General features: G+C 35.9%; 1 protein-coding gene across 1 annotated transcript in view; it reads right to left on the minus strand.

Moving 5' to 3' along the window:
• Positions 1-11,191, minus strand: part of LOC127104721 (sugar transporter ERD6-like 6) — a 29,821-nt gene extending 18,630 nt beyond the window's left edge. The window contains exon 1 of the mRNA XM_051041888.1: positions 10,937-11,191. Within this exon, the coding sequence (XP_050897845.1) occupies positions 10,937-11,191 (255 nt within the window). The remainder of the gene's footprint in view (positions 1-10,936) is intronic.
• Between the last annotated feature and the right edge of the window lie 9,047 nt (positions 11,192-20,238).

The following is a 20,238-nucleotide window of genomic DNA, read 5'->3' on the forward strand; positions in this document are numbered from 1 at the left end:
TGTGAGACTCGGTATTCTATGCTGGAAAAGACTTGTTGCGTATTGGCTTGGGCTGCTAAGCGCCTGCGCCAATATATGTTGAATTATACTACTTGGTTGATATCTAAAATGGATCCAATCAAGTATATTTTGAGAAGCCTGCTTTAACTGGGAGGATTTCTCGTTGGCAGATGTTATTATCCGAGTATGATATTAAATACTGATCTCAAAAAGCGATTAAAGGTAGTGTCCTGGTTGACCACTTGGCTCACCAACCGATTGAAGATTACCAGTCAGTGCAATAGATTTTCCTGACGAAGAGATCTTGTACCTGAATATGAAATATTGTGATGAACCATTGCTGGAAGAAGGGCCAAAACCTGGTTCCCGTTGGGGCATGGTATTTGATGGAGTTGTTAATCAGTATGGTAATGGCATTGGGGCAATGATTATTACTCATCAAGGCACTTATTTTCCATTTACAACTAGATTGACTTTCAAGTGTACAAACAACATGGCAGAGTATGAAACCTGCATTATGGGGCTTGAAGAGGCCATTGATCTCAGAATAAAGTATTTGGACGTTTATGGAGATTCAACTTTGGTGGTGAATCATATCAAAGGTGAATGGGAGATGAATCAACCCGATTTAATACCATATAAAGATTACGCGAGGAGAATTTCAACTTTCTTTACAAAAGTTGAGTTTCATCATATCCCTCGAGATGAAAACCGGATGGCAGATGCTCTTGCAACGTTGGCTTCAATGATTATGGTGAATTTTTGGAATGAAGTCCCTAATCTGACTGTGATGCGTCTTGATAGGCCGGCTCATGTATTTGTTGTTGAAGAGGTCAAAGATGAGAAACCGTGGTATTTTGATATTAAATGTTTCCTCTAAAGTCATATTTACCCGTCTGGGGCATCTTTGAAAGATAAGAAGACTTTGAGGAGATTAGCTAGCAACTTTTACCTAAATGGTGGTGTGCTTTACAAGAGAAACTTTGATATGCTCTTGCTCAGATACGTGGATAGACATTAAGCAGACCTATTTATGACTGAAGTCCATGAAGGTTCCTTTGGTACTCACTCCAATGGACATGCTATGGCTAAGAAGATGTTGAGAGTAGGTTACTATTGGCTGACAATGGAAACTGACTGTTGCAAGTTTATGAAGAAATGTCACAAGTGTCAAATCTATGCAGATAAGATTCATGTTCCTCCGACACTGTTGAATTTCATTTCCTCTCCATGGCCCTTCTCCATGGGGGGAATTGATATGATTGAGACCAAAGCGTCAAATGGACATCGTTTCATTCTAGTGGCTATTGACTACTTCACAAAGTGGGTTGAAGCGGAATCGTATGTGAATGTAACCAAGCAAGTTATTGTGAGGTTTATCAAGAATCAGATTATATGTCGTTATGGTGTGTAAAGTAAGATCATTATCGACAGTGGATCTAACTTGAATAATAATATGGTGGAAACTCTTTGCAAAGACTTCAAGATTGCACATGATAATTCTTCTCCCTAGAGACCTAAGATGAATGGGGTTGTTGAAGTTGCGAACAAGAACATCAAAAAGATCATTCAAAAGATGGTTGTGACGTATAAAGATTGGCATGAGATGCTCCCATTTGCTTTGCATGGGTACCGTACATCCGCCCTCACTTCGACAAGGGCAACCTCTTTTTCACTTGTTTATAGTATGGAGGATGTGCTCCTAGTAGAGGTTGAGATTCCATCACTATGTGTCTTGATGGAAGCCAAGTTGACAGAAGTTGAATGGTGTCAGACCAGATATGATCAACTGAATTTGATTGAAGAGAAGGGATTGACTGCCATGTGTCATGGTCAGTTATATCAGCAGAGAATGAAGAAGGAATTTGATAAGAAGGTCAGACCTCATGTGTTTAGAGAAGGTGACCTTATGCTCAAGAAGATTCTATCTTTTAAACCCGATGCTAGGGGAAAATGGACTCCTAATTCTGAAGGCTCATATATTGTTAAGAGAGCCTTCTTAGGCGGTACTTTGATTCTTACAACTATGGATGGTGAAGAGTTCACTCGTCCTGTGAATGACGATGCAGTCAAGAAATACTTCGCCTAAAAAGAAAAGAACAGCTCACTAAGCTGAAAACCCGAAAGGGAGGCTTAGGTAAAAATGGGTGTCTTAGTGGATGGAAAACCCGAAAGGGCGATCCAGCCAAAAGTTAGAGACATAAAATAGAAAATCCATCACGATAGGTTGAGTACCTCACCTTGGGGCAATCTATGCAAAAGTTAGGGATTATGGCAAGTAACTGCATTCGGTTGATCTCCGGTCATGGGAGCAGTTTTAAGAAAGTCATTCGGTTCTGATTCATCATTTTCAACCGAAACCAAGAGCACATCGGATATTGAAGTGGGCAGGAAGAGTAGTGATCATTGTATTCAATGTAGCCCTTTTTCATGTAAATTACCATTTTCAACTTTTGTAAAGATCTATGGAGTCTTGTCATTTACAGACTACCATTCTATTAAATAAAGTTGAGCTTTTGTCCAATTGTTTCTACTCTTATTTGTTTCAGCTAAATAAAATTGAACTTTATGATGATAATTTTGAAACAAATTAATAAATAAATTTTTTTTTCTTAAAATATGAAAGCAATCAATTTCAGTAAGGAATATCGACAGCAAACTGAGAACAGGTAAGTCCTAAAGTGTGAAGCATTGTTGGTCTTCCCCAAGCAGTGGGTTTGGTAACCTTTTCCTCCACAGCAGTAAGTCGGGTTTTTCCCAGCTGAGTTTGTGGATCACCGCCAGAGTTGATTTGTAGGCTCACATCTTCGATAGTCTGGCTCCGTACAAAGTTTTATCTCCTTTAGTCTTGGGCGAAGTTCATTCCTGATTCCCGACATTATTGATTCTGAGAAGTGTTTGATTTGATCCCCTACGAGGTTGTCTCCCATTTGATATGACGTAGACCTAAAATTCCCCACAGAGTTGGCAATTTGGATCCTCAGCATATCTTTTCTCTTTCTCTAGCCATGGTTGAGATATTCAGAGCCATATAATTTGCATCCATCCCCAGCATGTTTCTCCAGTTGGTATCTCCATCTTGTCGAGATTAGCCGTATGTTGTAGCGATGATTCAAATCTGTGACATTTGTATCCTTTGCAATAGGTTGTCAGCATAATCATCAATCATATATAAACATATTCATACATCTGACATTTCATTGCGCATTTTTATCGCATTTAATTTCATTATTCTGTTTCCCTATTTTTGTGACATTATTTCCCCATACAGGCTTGGTGCGTCTGTCTTCCTTCAATTGTAGAGTGTCAGCCCCTTAGGCAGAAAGAATTTAACCTTTCTCATTCCCCACTGAGTTATTTCCTCGTGGATGATTATTATTTCAGTTTCCTCCCCAGTTAATTATCTGGATGGAACCATTCCCATTGAGTTATATCCTCATTGGGTTGAGCCCTTGTTCGACCGTTTCTTTCTAGCTCTTACCTAGATAGATACTTTTGGTCCCCCGAGAGTCTATTTTCCAGTAACTGGTAATATTCTTCTCGACTTGTGAGTACTTCACTTTTGCCCAATACCCAGTAAAAGTAATCTACTTCTTTTGTTATCCCCAGCGGATTCGTTTTCACATTTCCCCAGGCAGTCTATCCTTGATATGTTCATCCTAACCGATGAAGGATATTCTCCCTTTGCGGTTTTCTACCCAGTAAAAAGGTAGTTGCAATCCCTATTTCATTCCCCTCAGAGTTAATCCTTGATATGTTCATCTTAACTGATGACGGATTTTCTCCTCTTTGCGGTCCTCTGCCTAGTAACCGGTAGTTGTAAATCCCGCATCCCCCTGTTGAGTCTATCCTTGGTATGTTCATCTTAATCGGTGACAGGTATTCTCTTTTTGGTATTCTATCTAGTAACTAATAGATGTAATTCCTACTTTTCCCCTGGTGGTTTATCCTTGATATGTTCATCTTAACCGATGACGGATATTCTTCCCCTCAGTCTATCCTTGATATGTTCACTTTAACCAGTGGTGGATATTCTCTCTCTTTGGTCTTCTGCCCAGTAATCGGTAGTTGTAAATCCTATTTGATATTTTCCCCGGTAGGCTATTCTTACCCAGTAACTGGTAACGAATACACCTCCTTTTTCCTCAGCGAGTCATCCTTGATATGTTTACCCTAATCGGTAACGGATGCCTCTCTGTCAGAATATGTTATCTTCCTACCCAGTAACCGGTAATAGATAATGTACTTCTGGTACTCCTATGTTGAAGTTAATTCTTCCCCAGTTGAGTTTGAGTGCGTATTTCCTCAGGGAAGTCGCCAATCCCCTGTTTGGTTTGAGTATTTCAGTTTTATTCTGATGTACCCATTTCCTCTACAGATTTCCCTTATCCCTGACCAAGTCCTTCCATTGATTTAATTTCATGGAAATCCCCTCGCATCTCCAGCAATTTTTTCAAGTCGTAGCCTGGCCTACGCACAACAGTTTATCCCCAGAGTCTCTGTCTCCCCAGTGAGTTTTTTTCGTATGGAATGCATTATACTCCTGTGGACTTTCAGTCTCTCCGGATTCTTTTCCTTTGGGGCAATATTTTCCCCACAGAAATTATTCTTAGCATTTTATATCATATGCATCATGAGGTCTCTTAGGGACCAAAATTTGTATCTATATGTTGTTATTTAAGTCCATTCTACTGAGTCAATACGAAGATGTTAACCTTCACATCCTCAGTTAGAATGTCCTTATATAGGGGCAGCTGTAAGACCCCAATTTTGATCCTAAGATCCCTCATGCTATCTCATCATATGCATTGCCTTTGGGATCACACCTTGGCATCCTCCTTACCCCTCACTCATTGGGTTTGCATTGAGAGAGATCACCCAGCACATTTGATTGTATCATACTTTGTTTTTCTTTGTTTACTAACCAAAATACCAAAATATGTCTATGTATAACTTTGTTTCTTTTGCAAGTAGTGTGTGCATCCACCAATGCCTCATCAAGCTCATATCTAGGTTTTGAGACCCCCAATGCAAGGAGACCAATCAAGAAATGGTTCACATTGGTTATATACATCATATATGGATCCCCATTATCTTCACACATCATTTTGATCAAGAATTCATCAAGTGTTTGAAGCTTGTTTGACTTGCAAGCCCTAATTCATATGGGTATCTTGTGTGACTTCCTCAACAAGTTTCTTCATCATTTGATCAAATATTTCAAGGGATAATTCATATTACATCATCCTACACATATATGATCCTCCATGAGTCCCAAAAATCAAGAGAATGTCAAGCTAGCAAGATGGTTCATGGTGGTTGACCAGAGAAAGTCAACTGGTCAAAACTGGGGTTCCCTAGACCCTATCTCCTACAATTTTTGTCATATGAAAATGATTCTAAGAGAAACGTTACTCATAATGACATTCCAAACAACTTTCATGTTGAATTCAAGAGCTAGTTTTGCTTGGAAAGTCTTTTTTTATGGTGAAAGACTATAGGTCATTTTGTTTGAACCCTAGTTAGAAGGTCAACTTCTCAAGACCATAACTTGCTCAATTTTTATGATATGAAATCCAAAATTACATGATCAAATTCAAGATGTCCTATTCAACGTTTATGTTTTGAGGAAGTTCAAATTCAACTTTCAAATGCATGTGCCAAGAGGAAACATTATAGGTCATTTTGGGCCATTACCATTGAACAAGTGATTTTCCTCAACTTCTAAAATGCATAACGCCTTCATGCCAAATCCAAATGAGGTCAAATTTGTGACCAGATTGTATAGGTTTGAAAGAGCTATAACTTTTATGAAGGAAGTTTTTCCATTTGAAGTCCATAACAAAAGTTATTCAAGGTGGAAGAAGTAAACATTTGACTTGGTACTTAGAAAAGTTTAATTTATGTTTGATTTTCCAAACTTCCACCTCAAAATTCATGATGATCCAAGATTCAAATGGAAAAAATTTCAACATAAAAGTTGTTCCCCTTGATCTCACCTTTCCAAAAAGTCCAAGATCATCTCATTTGGATCAATATTGAAGGACTTGAGCATGAGTGTAATGCATGGTACCGTTTAGAACTTTCTCATGTTCAATTTCATTTCAACATTGCGTGGCTTAATGCATTGCTTTCAGCATCACATGTGCACGATTTTGGACCTTTTCCAGTCATTCTTTGGGCTTTGTACACGCCCATGCAAACTCATGATGCAAATTGCTATTTTTGGATTTCAAATGGAAGTGTGTGGAAAGCATGTGATAACCCTATAAATACAAGTGCAATGAGCTCAGAACTTCATCAACACCTTGCCCAAGCTTTGCCAAGATAACTCAGACCCCTCACTCCATAGAATTTCTTGAGGATTTCATTGAAATCAAGTTTGACTTCACCTTCTGTTTGGAAGTTCAAACTCCAAGAATTCATTTCCCTTTTCATCTCAATTGATCACTGCAAGCAAGAGGAAGAGGAATCAAGCAAATCCAGATCAAGATATAGCAAATTTGAAGCAACTCGAAGGTGAAAATTCAGAAACTTCATTTCTTCGATTCTCTCTCAATTCTTCATTATTCTTTGTGATTTTTGGTTGGCTGAAGTCCTACCAATGTAGGCAACAAGATTGAGTTGCTTTGAGGTCAAATCAAAATAACTCAAATTACGAACCTCAAATTTCAAATCCATGTATCTTTCAATATACTTGGAATTGGAAGAAATGGAGGTCAGATCCGTGCTCCTGAGCATTTTTTCTTCAAATTAGTGTACTCATTTTTCATTTTGTATGAAGTTTTGATTGGACCAGTCCGGTGGTCCTCACCGGAGAAGATGACCGAAGCTAGGGCTCTAGTGATGTGTTGGCTGCCTTCCAACCATCTGATCTTGATTCCACGTTTTAATCCTGGCCTTTGTTTTATTTGACTCATGTTGCTGCATGCTTGACTCATGTATTTGGTGCACCTTAGTGCGTGGCCATCATATTTGCCACCTCAATTAATGAGGGAGATCTGATGGCCATTATTTATTTATTTTATTTTATTTTATTTTTCATTTAATCCATTTATTTTGTTTAATTCATATTAATTTCATTTTTAATCCAAAAAATATGGGACTTTCACCAAAAATCTTTAAATATTTTTCTTTCATTTTCTGAATTAAAACTATTTTTTGGATTAAATTTGATAATTTTCATGAATTAAATGTTTTTGTGCATATTTTTAATTGTTTAAAAATACTTCTGACTTTTCAAAAATCATGAAATTTTTTGCCTAAGATCCTTTGACCTTGTTTGACCTAGGATAAATTTCTTGGCCATTTATTTGGTGTTTTGAAGAGGTTTTAGGTTTTGGCCAATTTAAATTGAATTTTAATTAATATTAATTTGATTTTTAATTGATTAATTGTGTAAACATTATCTTGAGCTATTTTTATGGTCTTGTGATGTTTGACTATTTGTTTGGACCTTGGTCAAGGTTTATTTGACTTTTGTTGGATTAAAATCATTGGATTTAGGGGATTGATGAAATGTACATTTCATCTCCCAAAATGAATGGCTGATTTTAATTTGATAAAATTCCTCCCATGACCAATTTGTGTTTCTCTCCTTCCCCTTCCCCTTTCATCTTCATCCCCATTCTTTCTCATTCCTTTCATTGATCAATGAAGTCTCAATATCCTAAGGCTAATTGGTTCGTCAATGACTTTGTGTCAGGTGAACCAATACAAGTATGGATGGGATAGGTCCATCCCTTTTGATCTTTTCTTTTAGTATGTGGTATGTTTTTGGAGTTTGGTTCATTATACCAAATCTCTAACATGCATTAACACCTAAATTTTTACTGTCTGGCCTCAGATAGTTATGACTTCTACATAAGTCCAATTACGATTGCTTAACATAGAGCTAAATTTTAACCCTAAAGGCATAACATTCTAGTAAGTGGGATTGTAAGTCTCCCATCTTTCATGGTATTGTATGGAAACTTGGTCTTTTTTCCTTCCTATGGAAGATGTCTTGGTTCAAGGATCCATGCTTGTGAATAGATGGTTGAGTGTTCTCCAAAGAATGACTTAACTAATTAAAAAGCAAAACCCTACTAACATATAATTAACTTTGACTAACACTAAACTATTGTTAATATTGCATTACTTTTAAGCCATTTATTTTATGCAATTTAATTTCTAGTCATTTACCATTCATTGCCATTTACATTTCATTAAACTTGTTTATGTTTATGCCATTTTCACTTTGCTCATTTGAACCATATATTGTGATTGTATATATTTGTTTGTGTATTTTGTTTGTGTTTGTAGTCTTAGGACCTTAAAATACCTAATAAACAACAAAAACCCTAAAAAATGTTTGGTGGATTGTTGATCTTGATCTGAACTTTTAGACCTAGGATTAGGCAACATTCCATATGCAAAGGGACTTGGCCAATGCCAACATTTTGAGACCAAGTTATTGTGATTTGAGCCTTCATTTGATGCAAGTATTGAGATTTATTTGAGTTCATCTGCTACATTTTCTTGATGCCAACTATTATTTTGATCTTGTGTCTAATGCTTTATTCTGAGTTAATCAATGAGTATTTCATCTAATACATGAGAAGACTGCTAGCTATGGAATTACTTGCTTGGACATGGATATCTTTATTTGATGCCTTGATCTTCATGATGTTTGATATTGATAATTGCTTGTGGATAATTACTTGATTCAGATTCCAAAGGAAAAGTGGGTTTTCTATATGACATTCTTGTCTGTTGGATTGCATCCCATTGGTCAGATCTTTTCAACTGTTAACTTTTAATTTTATGCTTAGGATTAGTCTCTTCATCTTCTCTCACTTCTTAAATTTTAAAATCTCTCCCCCTTTTCAAAAACTTTCTTTGCTTGCGATTTCAAACTTAGACAATTAGAAACTTTGACCTTATGCCAATGAATTTTCAAACTTTTTCTTAAATCAAATTTGTAAATAAATCTAAATATATTGACTTAAAATTTCAAAAGACAAAAAGAACTAATACTCATTCTAACTTTTGGCCCCTTTGTGCCCCTTTTCACTTAACTTTTTATTAAAAGCAATCCACCCATTTTGAAATTGTTACCACGAACTACGCGATTTTGATCCCTCATTTTTATGTTGGTACGTAGGCATAAGTGGAAGGTCTTGTCAAACACAAAAACATAACCAATAAATTCTTTTCTCATCCCCACACTCTATTTCTCAAACATCTTTTATACCAAACACACATACACACATAAAAAAGGACTCCCTAGGAGTACCCAGGATACTTTAGGTGCTAACACCTTCCCTCTATGTAACCAACCCCCTTACCTGTAATCTCTGAAATTTTATTAGTTTTGATTTGAAAACTTCTTATCTTTGGGTTTTGTTTGTACTTTTTCCTTTTCCTTTGGAAACAATAAAAGCGCGGTGGTGACTCTGGTTTTATTGATGTTAAGCTTATCCATAGCTTAATGGTCATGAATTTACCGCAACATAACCCTCTAAAAGATGCCTAAACTGAATATTCTAGGCATAAAGGTTGATAATTTAGTTGAGTTGTAATTCAACATATGTAATCTTTTGAAAGCATTAATCACTAGGGTAGTGATTAAGAGAAAGGTTCTCATATTCAGGGGGAGTCCTAAATAGAAAGACACAAGTAGTATTCATAAGTAAGCATTGAACAAGGTTTTTTATCTAATACTATTGAGAGTGAATTTACTTTCTTGGATTGGAAGCCTTCTAGATGTAGGTGATGTTGCACTGAAATGGGTTAACAATTCTCATATATTCTTTATTGTTTTCTGCTTTTAATTCCTTAGTATTTGTCAAGTTTTTTTAAACTGTTGTACATGTTGTCCCAAATATCATGTCCAACATCTCTCCTTATGAGAATAGAATTTCATCATCGATTATCCTACTTGGGGATTGAAATGAGTCAAGTCGAGTCGAACTCGACTCAACTCGGTTCGACTTGATAAGAATATGTTCAACTCGAAACTCGACTCAAGTTCGACTCAAACTTTATTTTAAGCTCAAAATAAACGCATTTAAAGTTCACGAACAACCTGGTTCAACTTGTTAGGTTCATCTCATTAGGTTCAGCTTGTTTGCTTCACGGACTTCAAAGTCATTTTTTTAAGTCTAGTTTTTTTATTTATTTGACATTTTAAATTAAAATTTTAAAATAAAAATATTGAAATAAAATAAAGTTATCAAATTAGAATTTAACTTTGTCTAAAAAAATCTACAACATAAAAAACTATACAACTTTCAAGAGATACATTTGAAACTCTAATTCAAAAACTACTTAATTGGAGTTTAACTTTGTCTTACAACTTTATCTAAATCTTTAGGAACCTTATTAATTTTAATGAAATAGTATAACAAAAATTACTTGAAGTTGATACATTCGCATCCTAGAATGATTACTCCACTTTCAACCTTCATTACACATGTTATTTTAATAAATGATGTTATGTCTACAACAAGAATGACTCTAAATGCAAGTGAGCTTTACTGCCATATTTACTATAGAAGAGACAACCTGCAAAATGCAAGATGATATTTTTAAAATCAATTAAATTCATATAATGTAACACCAACACAAAATGATCATATTATGTTATGCTACACCATTATGGAATAAAGAAAGGCTAAGAAAGTTAGGACAATAGAACAGGTACCATATTTCACACAAATTCCTTACTTATCCACTTTAATAAAAAATAAACTAACATAAATCCAATTAAAACCAAATTCATCAACGAAACAGAAAAATCAAGAATGTATCTATTTATCATCAAGGGAGTAATGTAAGTTTGGTTTGCATATGCTTCACCTATTAATAAAAAGAAGAAGTTAACTTCAATAAATTATCAATGCTATTTTTTATAGTTTATACTATACTTAATAATCAAAAGAGACCATATTACCTTAGGTTTGTTCCTAATCCCATTATCTTTAGGCTTGTAATTTATCTCACTCAAATACTCTTTAATTTCATATTTAACGACAAGAATTGCTTGTTGTTCTTCGACATAATTCATTAACAATAACCACCCTGAAGATTTATGTGGCTCCAAAATAAGCCCATTTTGATCAACATTAGTTCTACCAGATCCTTCTTCACCGTGCTCACTAAATAGACCAACATACTCTTTGTACATATTATCAAGAGTAATACACATATCTTATATATTTTTCTAGCTTCATCTCCCAGATTAATTATGGGAAAACATATGTTAACACCCATCATTTTGATCCTAGGGTCCAAAACATAAGTAAGCGACATAACAAGATTATATTGACTCCAATATTTGTCAAATTTTTCCGTAATTACTTTTGTCATTTCTTTCATAAAATCATATTCATCTTGAACAACTTGATCTAAAACTAGCTTGATTTGAAACACCTCAACAAGATATAAGTTAGAAGTTGGATATTCACTACCAGAAATAATATTTGTAACTACATTAAATACCTCTAACATCATCCGGAAGAGTTGTATAACTTGGTTCTCAATCTTGAAAACAAGGGAAGACTTCTTTTATTTGCATTTCAACTTACAACATTTGATAGGTGGAGTTCCAACATGTTGAACTATTTGTGAGAATGTTTACAACCTTGCTTTAGATTGATTGATAAACTTCACAATTTCACGCACACTTTCAACTATTTTTGCTATTCTTTCAATACCATCTTGAACAAGAAAGTTTAGCATATGCGCACAACATCTCACATGAAACAACTTTCAATTTAAAACTGGTTTTCGATGCCTTAAAATTATAACTTTTAACTCTTTCAAACACCTATCATTATAATGTGCATTATCCACTAACACACTAAATTTTTTATATTCAATGCCCAATTTTTTAAGACATTTGAATATTGCATCAACAATATCAACACCACACCGAGGAGGAGGAACATGAACAAAACTAAGAATGTGCTTCTACAAAACTCAATTAGCATCAATGAAATGGGCAGTTAGCACCATGTACTTTATCTTCTGATTTTGTGACTTCCATAAATTTGTGGTCAAGTAAATCTTATTTACCATCATCAAAGTAGACTTCAAATTTTTTCTTTCAGCTTCATAAACAGTAATACAATCATTCTTTAACTTTTTTCTACTAATTTTATCATATGAAATATTAGAACATTTCATCATAAAAATAAAACCTTCTTCCTCAACAATACTAAATACATGTTCATGCATCATAATCCAATGTGCAGTGGCTTTTCGTAGTCTTTCATGGGCGTATTTAGCTCTTGGGTTCATAAGTATTAGTCCATAAAGTTTCTCATCAATCATGCTTTTTATTGGCTCAATTTTTTGTTGTTGTTGTGTTGTGCTACTAGTTTCTTATAAACATGAAATATTTCATTTAAATGTCTCTTCAAATGTCAGGTTGATCCAGTAGCAATAACATCATAATTCCTTTTATAGTGTAAACATTGCCATTTTTTGCATTCTTTAACTCCACTTATTTTAAGTGATCCTAAACTAGAGAAGTTATCTTTCTCTTGGCCTTTTTAATAAAAATGTCACTACTCTCGATATTTTCTTTATTCACAACTTCATTTACTGACGTTGATTCATTTGTTATTGTTGCTTGATTTGGATATGCATCTAAATCAATGATATGATTTAATACATTTAAACATTTTTTCCATCTTTTGGTGGTGAACCTTGATCGATAAATTAGAAAGTGTACTAATCTGCCAATGTAGTAATCAGAGGGGAAATCCCCAGTATCGATCTCAAGGACTACTTGACGATACAGAGTTCTGGATAAATTTATGTTATACAAAAGCCTTGGGGGTTTTTGGATTAATTGGTTAAATTATGAAAATAATTGTGAATAAAGTAAATAAAGTAATCGCTCGGTTTAGAAAGATATGAGTAATATGCTAGGGATAATGTATGATTCAATTCTGTGACGACTCTGAACTCACAATGCAACAAAAGATTTCAGATAATTGATTACCTCTTCTTACAAGAGTTTACTCCTAAGTCCTTAGGGAGAAAACCTTTAATCATTCAACCTAACTCATATGACCACAGAGAAGTACGGATAAAATTAAGCATTACTTTATCAAGAATAATTTGGTTCTTATAGGGTATTCCTAGTCCTAGGTAAAATCTACTATAAAATATTCTCAAGCAGATTAGGAACAACGGCGGTCCAGCCTAATTGTTACTCATAAATGAAACTTCACTTGTTCGACAGAGAGATAATTAAAACAGTCAAGAGAATAAATCATAAATGATAAAATAAGATTGTTATTGCAAAGAGGAATTCGAAGTCATTACAAATCTAAATCAGGGACACCCCCTAGCATTGAGGGGTTTAGATACTCATAAAAATTAAACAAAACATGATAAAAGGTGTTGCCATTACACAAATTTTATATGAATTGATCTTCAATCGCAAAAAGCTCCTGAAAATATGAATCCACCTTGGAAATCTAAGTTTTCCAGCCTTCAAAACGTGTTTTTCCATTTAAAAATCGTCCCACCCTTGTATATTCGTGTTTCCTAGTTAAATAGATAATGTTTTGGGGCCTTCAGCAAATTGGGCCTCCATACGCATATGGGCAAGTTCATACACGTACAACCTTGCTTCTGGCCCTACCAGATACGTGTAATCCAACATGGTACGCACCCAGGCAGGTCCCATACGCGTATCATCCGCATATAGGCAGAGTCTATATTTTCCTTCCTTCTGTTAGTCCTCATATGATACTGTTGGTTTTTGTATGCTACGCGTAAGGGTCTGTGGCTATATGCGGAAGATACGCGTATGGGAAGAGCCACAATCTTTTTTCCTTTTTCTTCTGCTTCCTTGATTTGGCCCGTTTCTCCGATCCTTGATTCTCTTTTCCTTTTAACTTGCATCCAACATGCTACACATACCAAAAAAATGTAAAAATAGTCAAAAGAAACTCAAACTATAAAAACATTGTCTTGGCACAAACTGACTCGAAAGATCGATAATTAAGACCAAAATTATACAGCTCACCTGGATTTTTGACATATAAATGATGAAAACTATAGCACAAATGATGAATAATCACAACCCCAAACTTAGCTTGTTGCTTGTCCTCAAGCAATAGTCAGGATAAAAGAAAGTTTTGTCACCCTCAAATGATTGAAAATTTTGTCACCCCGAAGTGATTGACAATTCAACTGTACCACTATACCTCTAAGATCTTTCGCGACTCTCTCTTGCTGCTACCTTCAGTTCCTTCTTCTTACCACATGTGATTGTTCAATCACACTTTCACTTTGAAGTACTATTTCACCTGTCAGCTTATTTCACACTCTCACCAAGACTCTTTGGGGTTAAAGTGTTTACACTCACTATTCACAGTACACAATAACGAATCATAAGCTTAAATAAATTCTCTTTTCATATCAAAATGCACACCACACACACTTTTTGAGGTCTTTTAGGTTCTAATGGGGCTTAGGTTACGGTGGGATATTATATGGATGAGTAGGTTTGGTTCAGAGTTATTACGGTCATTCTCTTTACTGTGTTCCTTCTAATGTATCACTGTTAGAACTTTTCTAGTATTTTCCTTTTATGGTTAGCATTCATGGATTACTCAGTTTTTTGAATTTTTCTTTGATTCGTTGTATCTACTGAGTTGTCCTTCCGATGAGTTCTTTCATGATGATTTTTTTGAGTTGATTTTTCAACTTTTGTCTCTTTTTCTTTAGATGAGATCACCTTTATCAATGCTGCACAGCTACCCCAAACTTAAAATTTTCTATCCCAATAGCAACCCCAAACTTAGAAGGGAACACAGATCCGAGAATAAAACAAAATTACTCTAAACAGGGTGAGGAAGTGTGTGAGCCATGGGTTTAATATGTGGTATTTACACAAACAAATGGATACAAACTCAAAAGGGGTTAACAATGGATGATAATATATGGGATGGCTAGAAAGGCTCAAGTGTGAATACAAACAACGTGCCTCAGTGTGTGTAATAAAGCAATCAACATTAAAAAAGAACGTACACAAACTCTGATAAAGACATACCTGACTATTATCTCATGATTTGTGTTTGGTTATTTCTGACCTTACCATGTTGGGTAAAGTTGACAAACTCCAAAGTGCCTCTTGTATGATGTAACTTCACGTTTAGTTATGATAAACACTGTTCTCTGTTAGTATAACTCAAGAAAATCACGTCCAATCACTCTCAGAGGTATCACCACTGGGGGTAAATATACAGAGACGTCCGAGCATTTTTTTCTGAGTGAACCATGTCAACCACTATAGCGAGTAATCATCACTTAGTCGAAGAAAAAAATAACATTCTGGATTCAATGAAACAAGAATTCTACTAAAATTCCGCCCTAAAATGGGCAATTACAAATAAATTAAAAATAAAATAAAAGTACAAGTACTAAAAATAACAAATAGCAAACTAAAATAAAATGATAAATCAAAATAAAATGAAAAAAACAAGAAAATACAACAGAAATCTAAACATCGTCATCACCATTCGCGTCCTGCATATCAGCATCAAAATCAATGAACATGGACGCATCAACCCCCTAATTCCCATGTATAAAAGCGGAGGTAGGGGACATCAATCCTAGATGACTCTGTGGAGTAGGTTGTTGTTGCTGCTGCTGATGAGGCGACTGCTGATGAGACGACTGCTGAAATGGACTCTGCTGCAACTGAGGTTGCTGATGACCTGGTTCTCCCAACTGGATTGAAGTCTCTATACCAGGGCACTAATAATTACCATAGTATGGGGATAGTGACTTTCCTACAAAGCGGTCTCGAAACCTCTGAGCAGCTGCCCAAGTGTCTACCTGGTGAGTCAGAAACAGACAAACAACCCAAAGTGTGCACACATATCCTACATCATGCAGAAATGACTCATCTTATCAAAATGTGCATGTGAGTCCTCCTTAGATATAGTCGGAGTTGCCAGAGGCACTCTGTGAGATATGTCCTACCTAGTTGGTGCTCGGTCCTGCATCATATGCTCGTGATTTCCTAGTACCACTTACTCCATCACTCTGATCCACTTGCATCACAATGTTCTCCTTCAACCAAAAAGGGTTCAAAGATCGAGTTGGCTTCACCATCTTCCTCCCGTACAGGTTTGCTACCCCTTCCTTCTAACATAACAGGAGGATCACAGTAGCATGCCACAATGACTTCTTTAGGGACTGAGCTATCTCATCCATATCTCCATCAATAATCCTGCCTATGTTGACAGGTTGAAGCTTGAGAAACAGGTATAACTCAAGATCTCTCTCAACAATTAAATCAGAACCACTTCGGTTCGTATCCAGAGTGTGATGCATGAATTATGCCCATGCCTTCGGAATAGGGTCCATATCCGCAACAAGCATTTTAGACGGGCTGGGTTTTACCATTTGTTGCCAATCTTTACCCGACTGAGCTAACATGTCCTGTATCTCCTTATATGGCCAACCGACTCAAGAAAAAGATTTCATCATATGGAATCTGCAGTTGGATTCTCAAAACTTACACTTCAGTACTTTGTTAATATTCTTCCAATTGAACTCAATTTTTTTCCGCGGACCCAGGATTCCAACTCAGTAACCAGAGCATATTCGTCAGGCATTTGCATAAATTTCAAGAACTAGTTCGTGCGCTACAGGCTAGATTTGTTGTTGAGGTATGTCAGTTTGTGCTTTTTTAGAACCTCAGCAACCTATGGAAATTGGTCTACGTTGCAGATTCCAGGCCCTCTCCTTAATCATTTTGCATTCTAAGATGATCTTAAATCGTTCAGCATGCGCGGAGGATCTGAATCTCTGAGGATCATAAGATGAATAAGACATGTTTTGAGCAACAGAGAATACTTGTAGAACAATTTAGAAAAAAAACAAAGATAAAATGCAAAGAGAACAAATGATCTGAAAAATTTGCGTAAGGGAAAAGCAGAAAAATAAAGGAAACGGTACGGAAAAACCATATAAAGGTTGCGCTAAACATGATACGCATTATAACAAGGTCATACATGTATGATACGACTCATATGTGGATGATACAAGACAATTTCTAGTGAAAAATGGTATATCACGTATGATACGCGTATTGTCCAATTTGACTGTTGCAATACGCGTATCATACACGTAGGAAATCAGCAGAAAGCTCGTTCCAAATCTCGTATGACTCTGTGATACGCGCTTCATATGCGTATAGCAGTGCCATATGCGTAAGACCTAGCTTCCATGTGTAAGTTATGCGTATCAGCAGAGGAGAGCATTATTTTGAAGCCACATACGTGTATCATACATGTATGGACAGAACGAAATTTTCAAAAAAAAATATTTTCTCTTTTTTTTATGTTCTGTCTATCTGCAATCCTTGCTTGGCCCTGACTAAACATGACTCAAATAAAAGAAATAAACATCAAATAAAGTATAATAAACTGATACCTCCCTCGATTGCCTTCCAAGAAGCACTTTTTAACGTCCTTAGCTTGACGGTCTAACCTTTTATCCTTCAAGTCGAACATCTTCTATCAGGCCAATTCCCTGTCTTTGGTAGTAGGGTTTCAATCTCTGCCCGGTAACCTTAAAAGTATCTCCTTTATTTGGATTCTTTAGTTCTATTGTTACATGAGGGAACACTTTGTTAACAACAAACAGGCCAGACCATCTAGACTTCAACTTTCCAGAAAACAACTTTAACCTGGAATTAAACAGCAAAACCAACTGTCCTTCCCCCCAAAAAAAATTCTAAATCTTTTGATCATGCCATTTTTTTGTTTGTTCTTTATAAATTTTGGCATTCTCATAAGCTTGATTCCTAGATTCTTCTAACTCATGAAGTTGAAGAGTTCGAGATTCACCAGCTTTTGTTAGATCATAGTTCAAGAATTTGGAAGCCCAAAATGCTTTGTACTCTAACTCAAGTGGTAAATGACAGGCTTTACCATAAACTAACTGATAGGGAGACATACCTATGGGTGTTTCGAATGTGGTTCTGTAATCCCGCAATGCATCATCCAATTTGATTGACCATTCTTTTTTAGAAGCACTGACAGTCTTTTCAAGAATCTATTTGATTTTCCTATTCGACACTTCGACTTGCCCACTCGTCTGAGGATGATAATGAGTGGTAATCTTGTGCTTCACATTATACTTTTTCAATAGATTTTCCATCAACTTATTTGAGAATTGGGTGCCTTCATCACTAATCAATGCACTCGGCACCCCAAACCTTGAGAATATACAGTTTTTGAGAAAATTCACGACCACTTTAGCATCATTAGTTGGTAACGCTACAACTTCTACCCACTTTGAGACATAATCCACTACAACCAAGATATTATTCTTTCCAAAAGACGGGGGAAGGGTCCCATAAAATCTATTCCCAATACATCAAAAAATTCTACCTCTAACATGGCATTCTGAGGCATCTGACTTCTTTTGGAAATATTACATGTCCTCTGACATCTGACACATTCTTGAACTATACAGCGAGCATCCTTGAACAGAGTGGGCCAATATAAACCTAATTGGAGAACTTTTGTTGTCGTCCTATCTCCACTAAAGTGTCCTCCATATTTTGAATCATGATAAGCTTTCAGGATATCGTTCTTCTCTTCTTCCAGAACACATCTTCTAATCAGCCCATCTACTCCCCTTTTATACATGAATGGGTCATTCCACAGATACAACTTGCAATCATGTAAAAAAAAATCTTTTTGTTATAATCGAAATCATCAGGTATTGCCCCACCTACCAGATAATTCACATATTCTACAAACCACATAACACCAGTGATAGCCAAAATGCATTCATCAACAAATGCATCCTGAATAGGGTGTTTCTCTTTTGTTTCCTCAATTGAGGACATACGAGATAAGTGATCTGTAACTGTATTTTCACAACCCTTTTTATCTCGGATTTCTAGATTAAATTCTTGAGAAGAAGTATCCATCTTATGAGCCTTGGCTTTGATTCCTATTTAGCAAACAAATACTTTAAAGTAGCATGATTAGTATACACAATAATCTTAGACCCTAGCAAATATGATCTGAATTTGTCAAAAATATAAACAATAGCTAACAACTCATTTTCGGTAGTTGCATAATTCATTTGAGCAGGGTTAAGGACATGACTAGCATAATAAATTACATGTAAAAGTTTGTCCCTCCTTTGTCCTAACACAACCCCCATATCAATGTCACTGGCATCGCACATGATCTCAAAAGGAAGAGACCAATCGGGGGATATCACAATAGGCATAGAAACTAACTTACTCTTTAAAGTCTAAAATGCCACCCTACAGTCATTATCAAAGGTGAACGAATTATTTTTGACAAGCATATTTGTCAAAGGTTTAGTAATCTTGAAAAAATATCTTATGAACCTGCGATAGAAACACGCGTCTCCTAAGAAACTCCTTATCCCCTTTTTATTCACTAGGGGTGGGAGATTAGCGATTACCTTCACTTTTGCTTTGTCAACTTCTATCCCCTTGTGGGAGATTTTATGATCTAGCACTATACCTTCATGTGCCATAAAATGGCATTTTTCCCAATTAAGAATCAAGTTAGTTTACTGGAAGCTTTCTAAAACAAGAGAAAAGTTAGTGAAACAATTATCAAAGGAAGAACCAAAAACAGAAAAAAAAAAACATCCATAAATACCTCCATGTGGTTTTCAAGCATATCAGCGAATATAGATGTCATACATCTCTAAAAAGTAGCAGGGGCGTTGCACATCCCAAATGACATCCTTCTGTAGGAAAAAATACCATAAGGGCATATGAATGTTGTCTTTTCCTGATCTTCCCGGGATACCGCAATCTGGTTATACCTCAAATATCCATCTAAGAAGTAGTAATACTCATGACCTGCAAGTCTCTTTAACATTTGGTCAATAAAAGGGAGAGGAAAGTGATCTTTCCTTGTTGCGGTGTTGAGCCTCCTGTAATCAATACACACTCTCCAACCGGTTATCCTACGAGTGGGATTCAATTAATTTTTCTCATTTAGTATCACCGTTGTTCCTCCCTTCTTTGGTACCACATGTACCAAACTCACCTAGGAACTGTCAAAAATAGGGAAGATCAGACCTGCATCCAACAACTTCACCACTTCTTTTCTCACTACTTCCTTCATTGTTGGATTAAGCCTTCTTTGGGATTGTACCACAAGTTTGTGATTATCCTCCATCAGTATTTTATGCGTGCATACTGTGGGGCTAATTCAT

The sequence above is a fragment of the Lathyrus oleraceus genome, chromosome 1 (assembly GCF_024323335.1).
Source record: "Lathyrus oleraceus cultivar Zhongwan6 chromosome 1, CAAS_Psat_ZW6_1.0, whole genome shotgun sequence".
NCBI classification, from domain to species: Eukaryota; Viridiplantae; Streptophyta; class Magnoliopsida; order Fabales; family Fabaceae; genus Lathyrus; species Lathyrus oleraceus.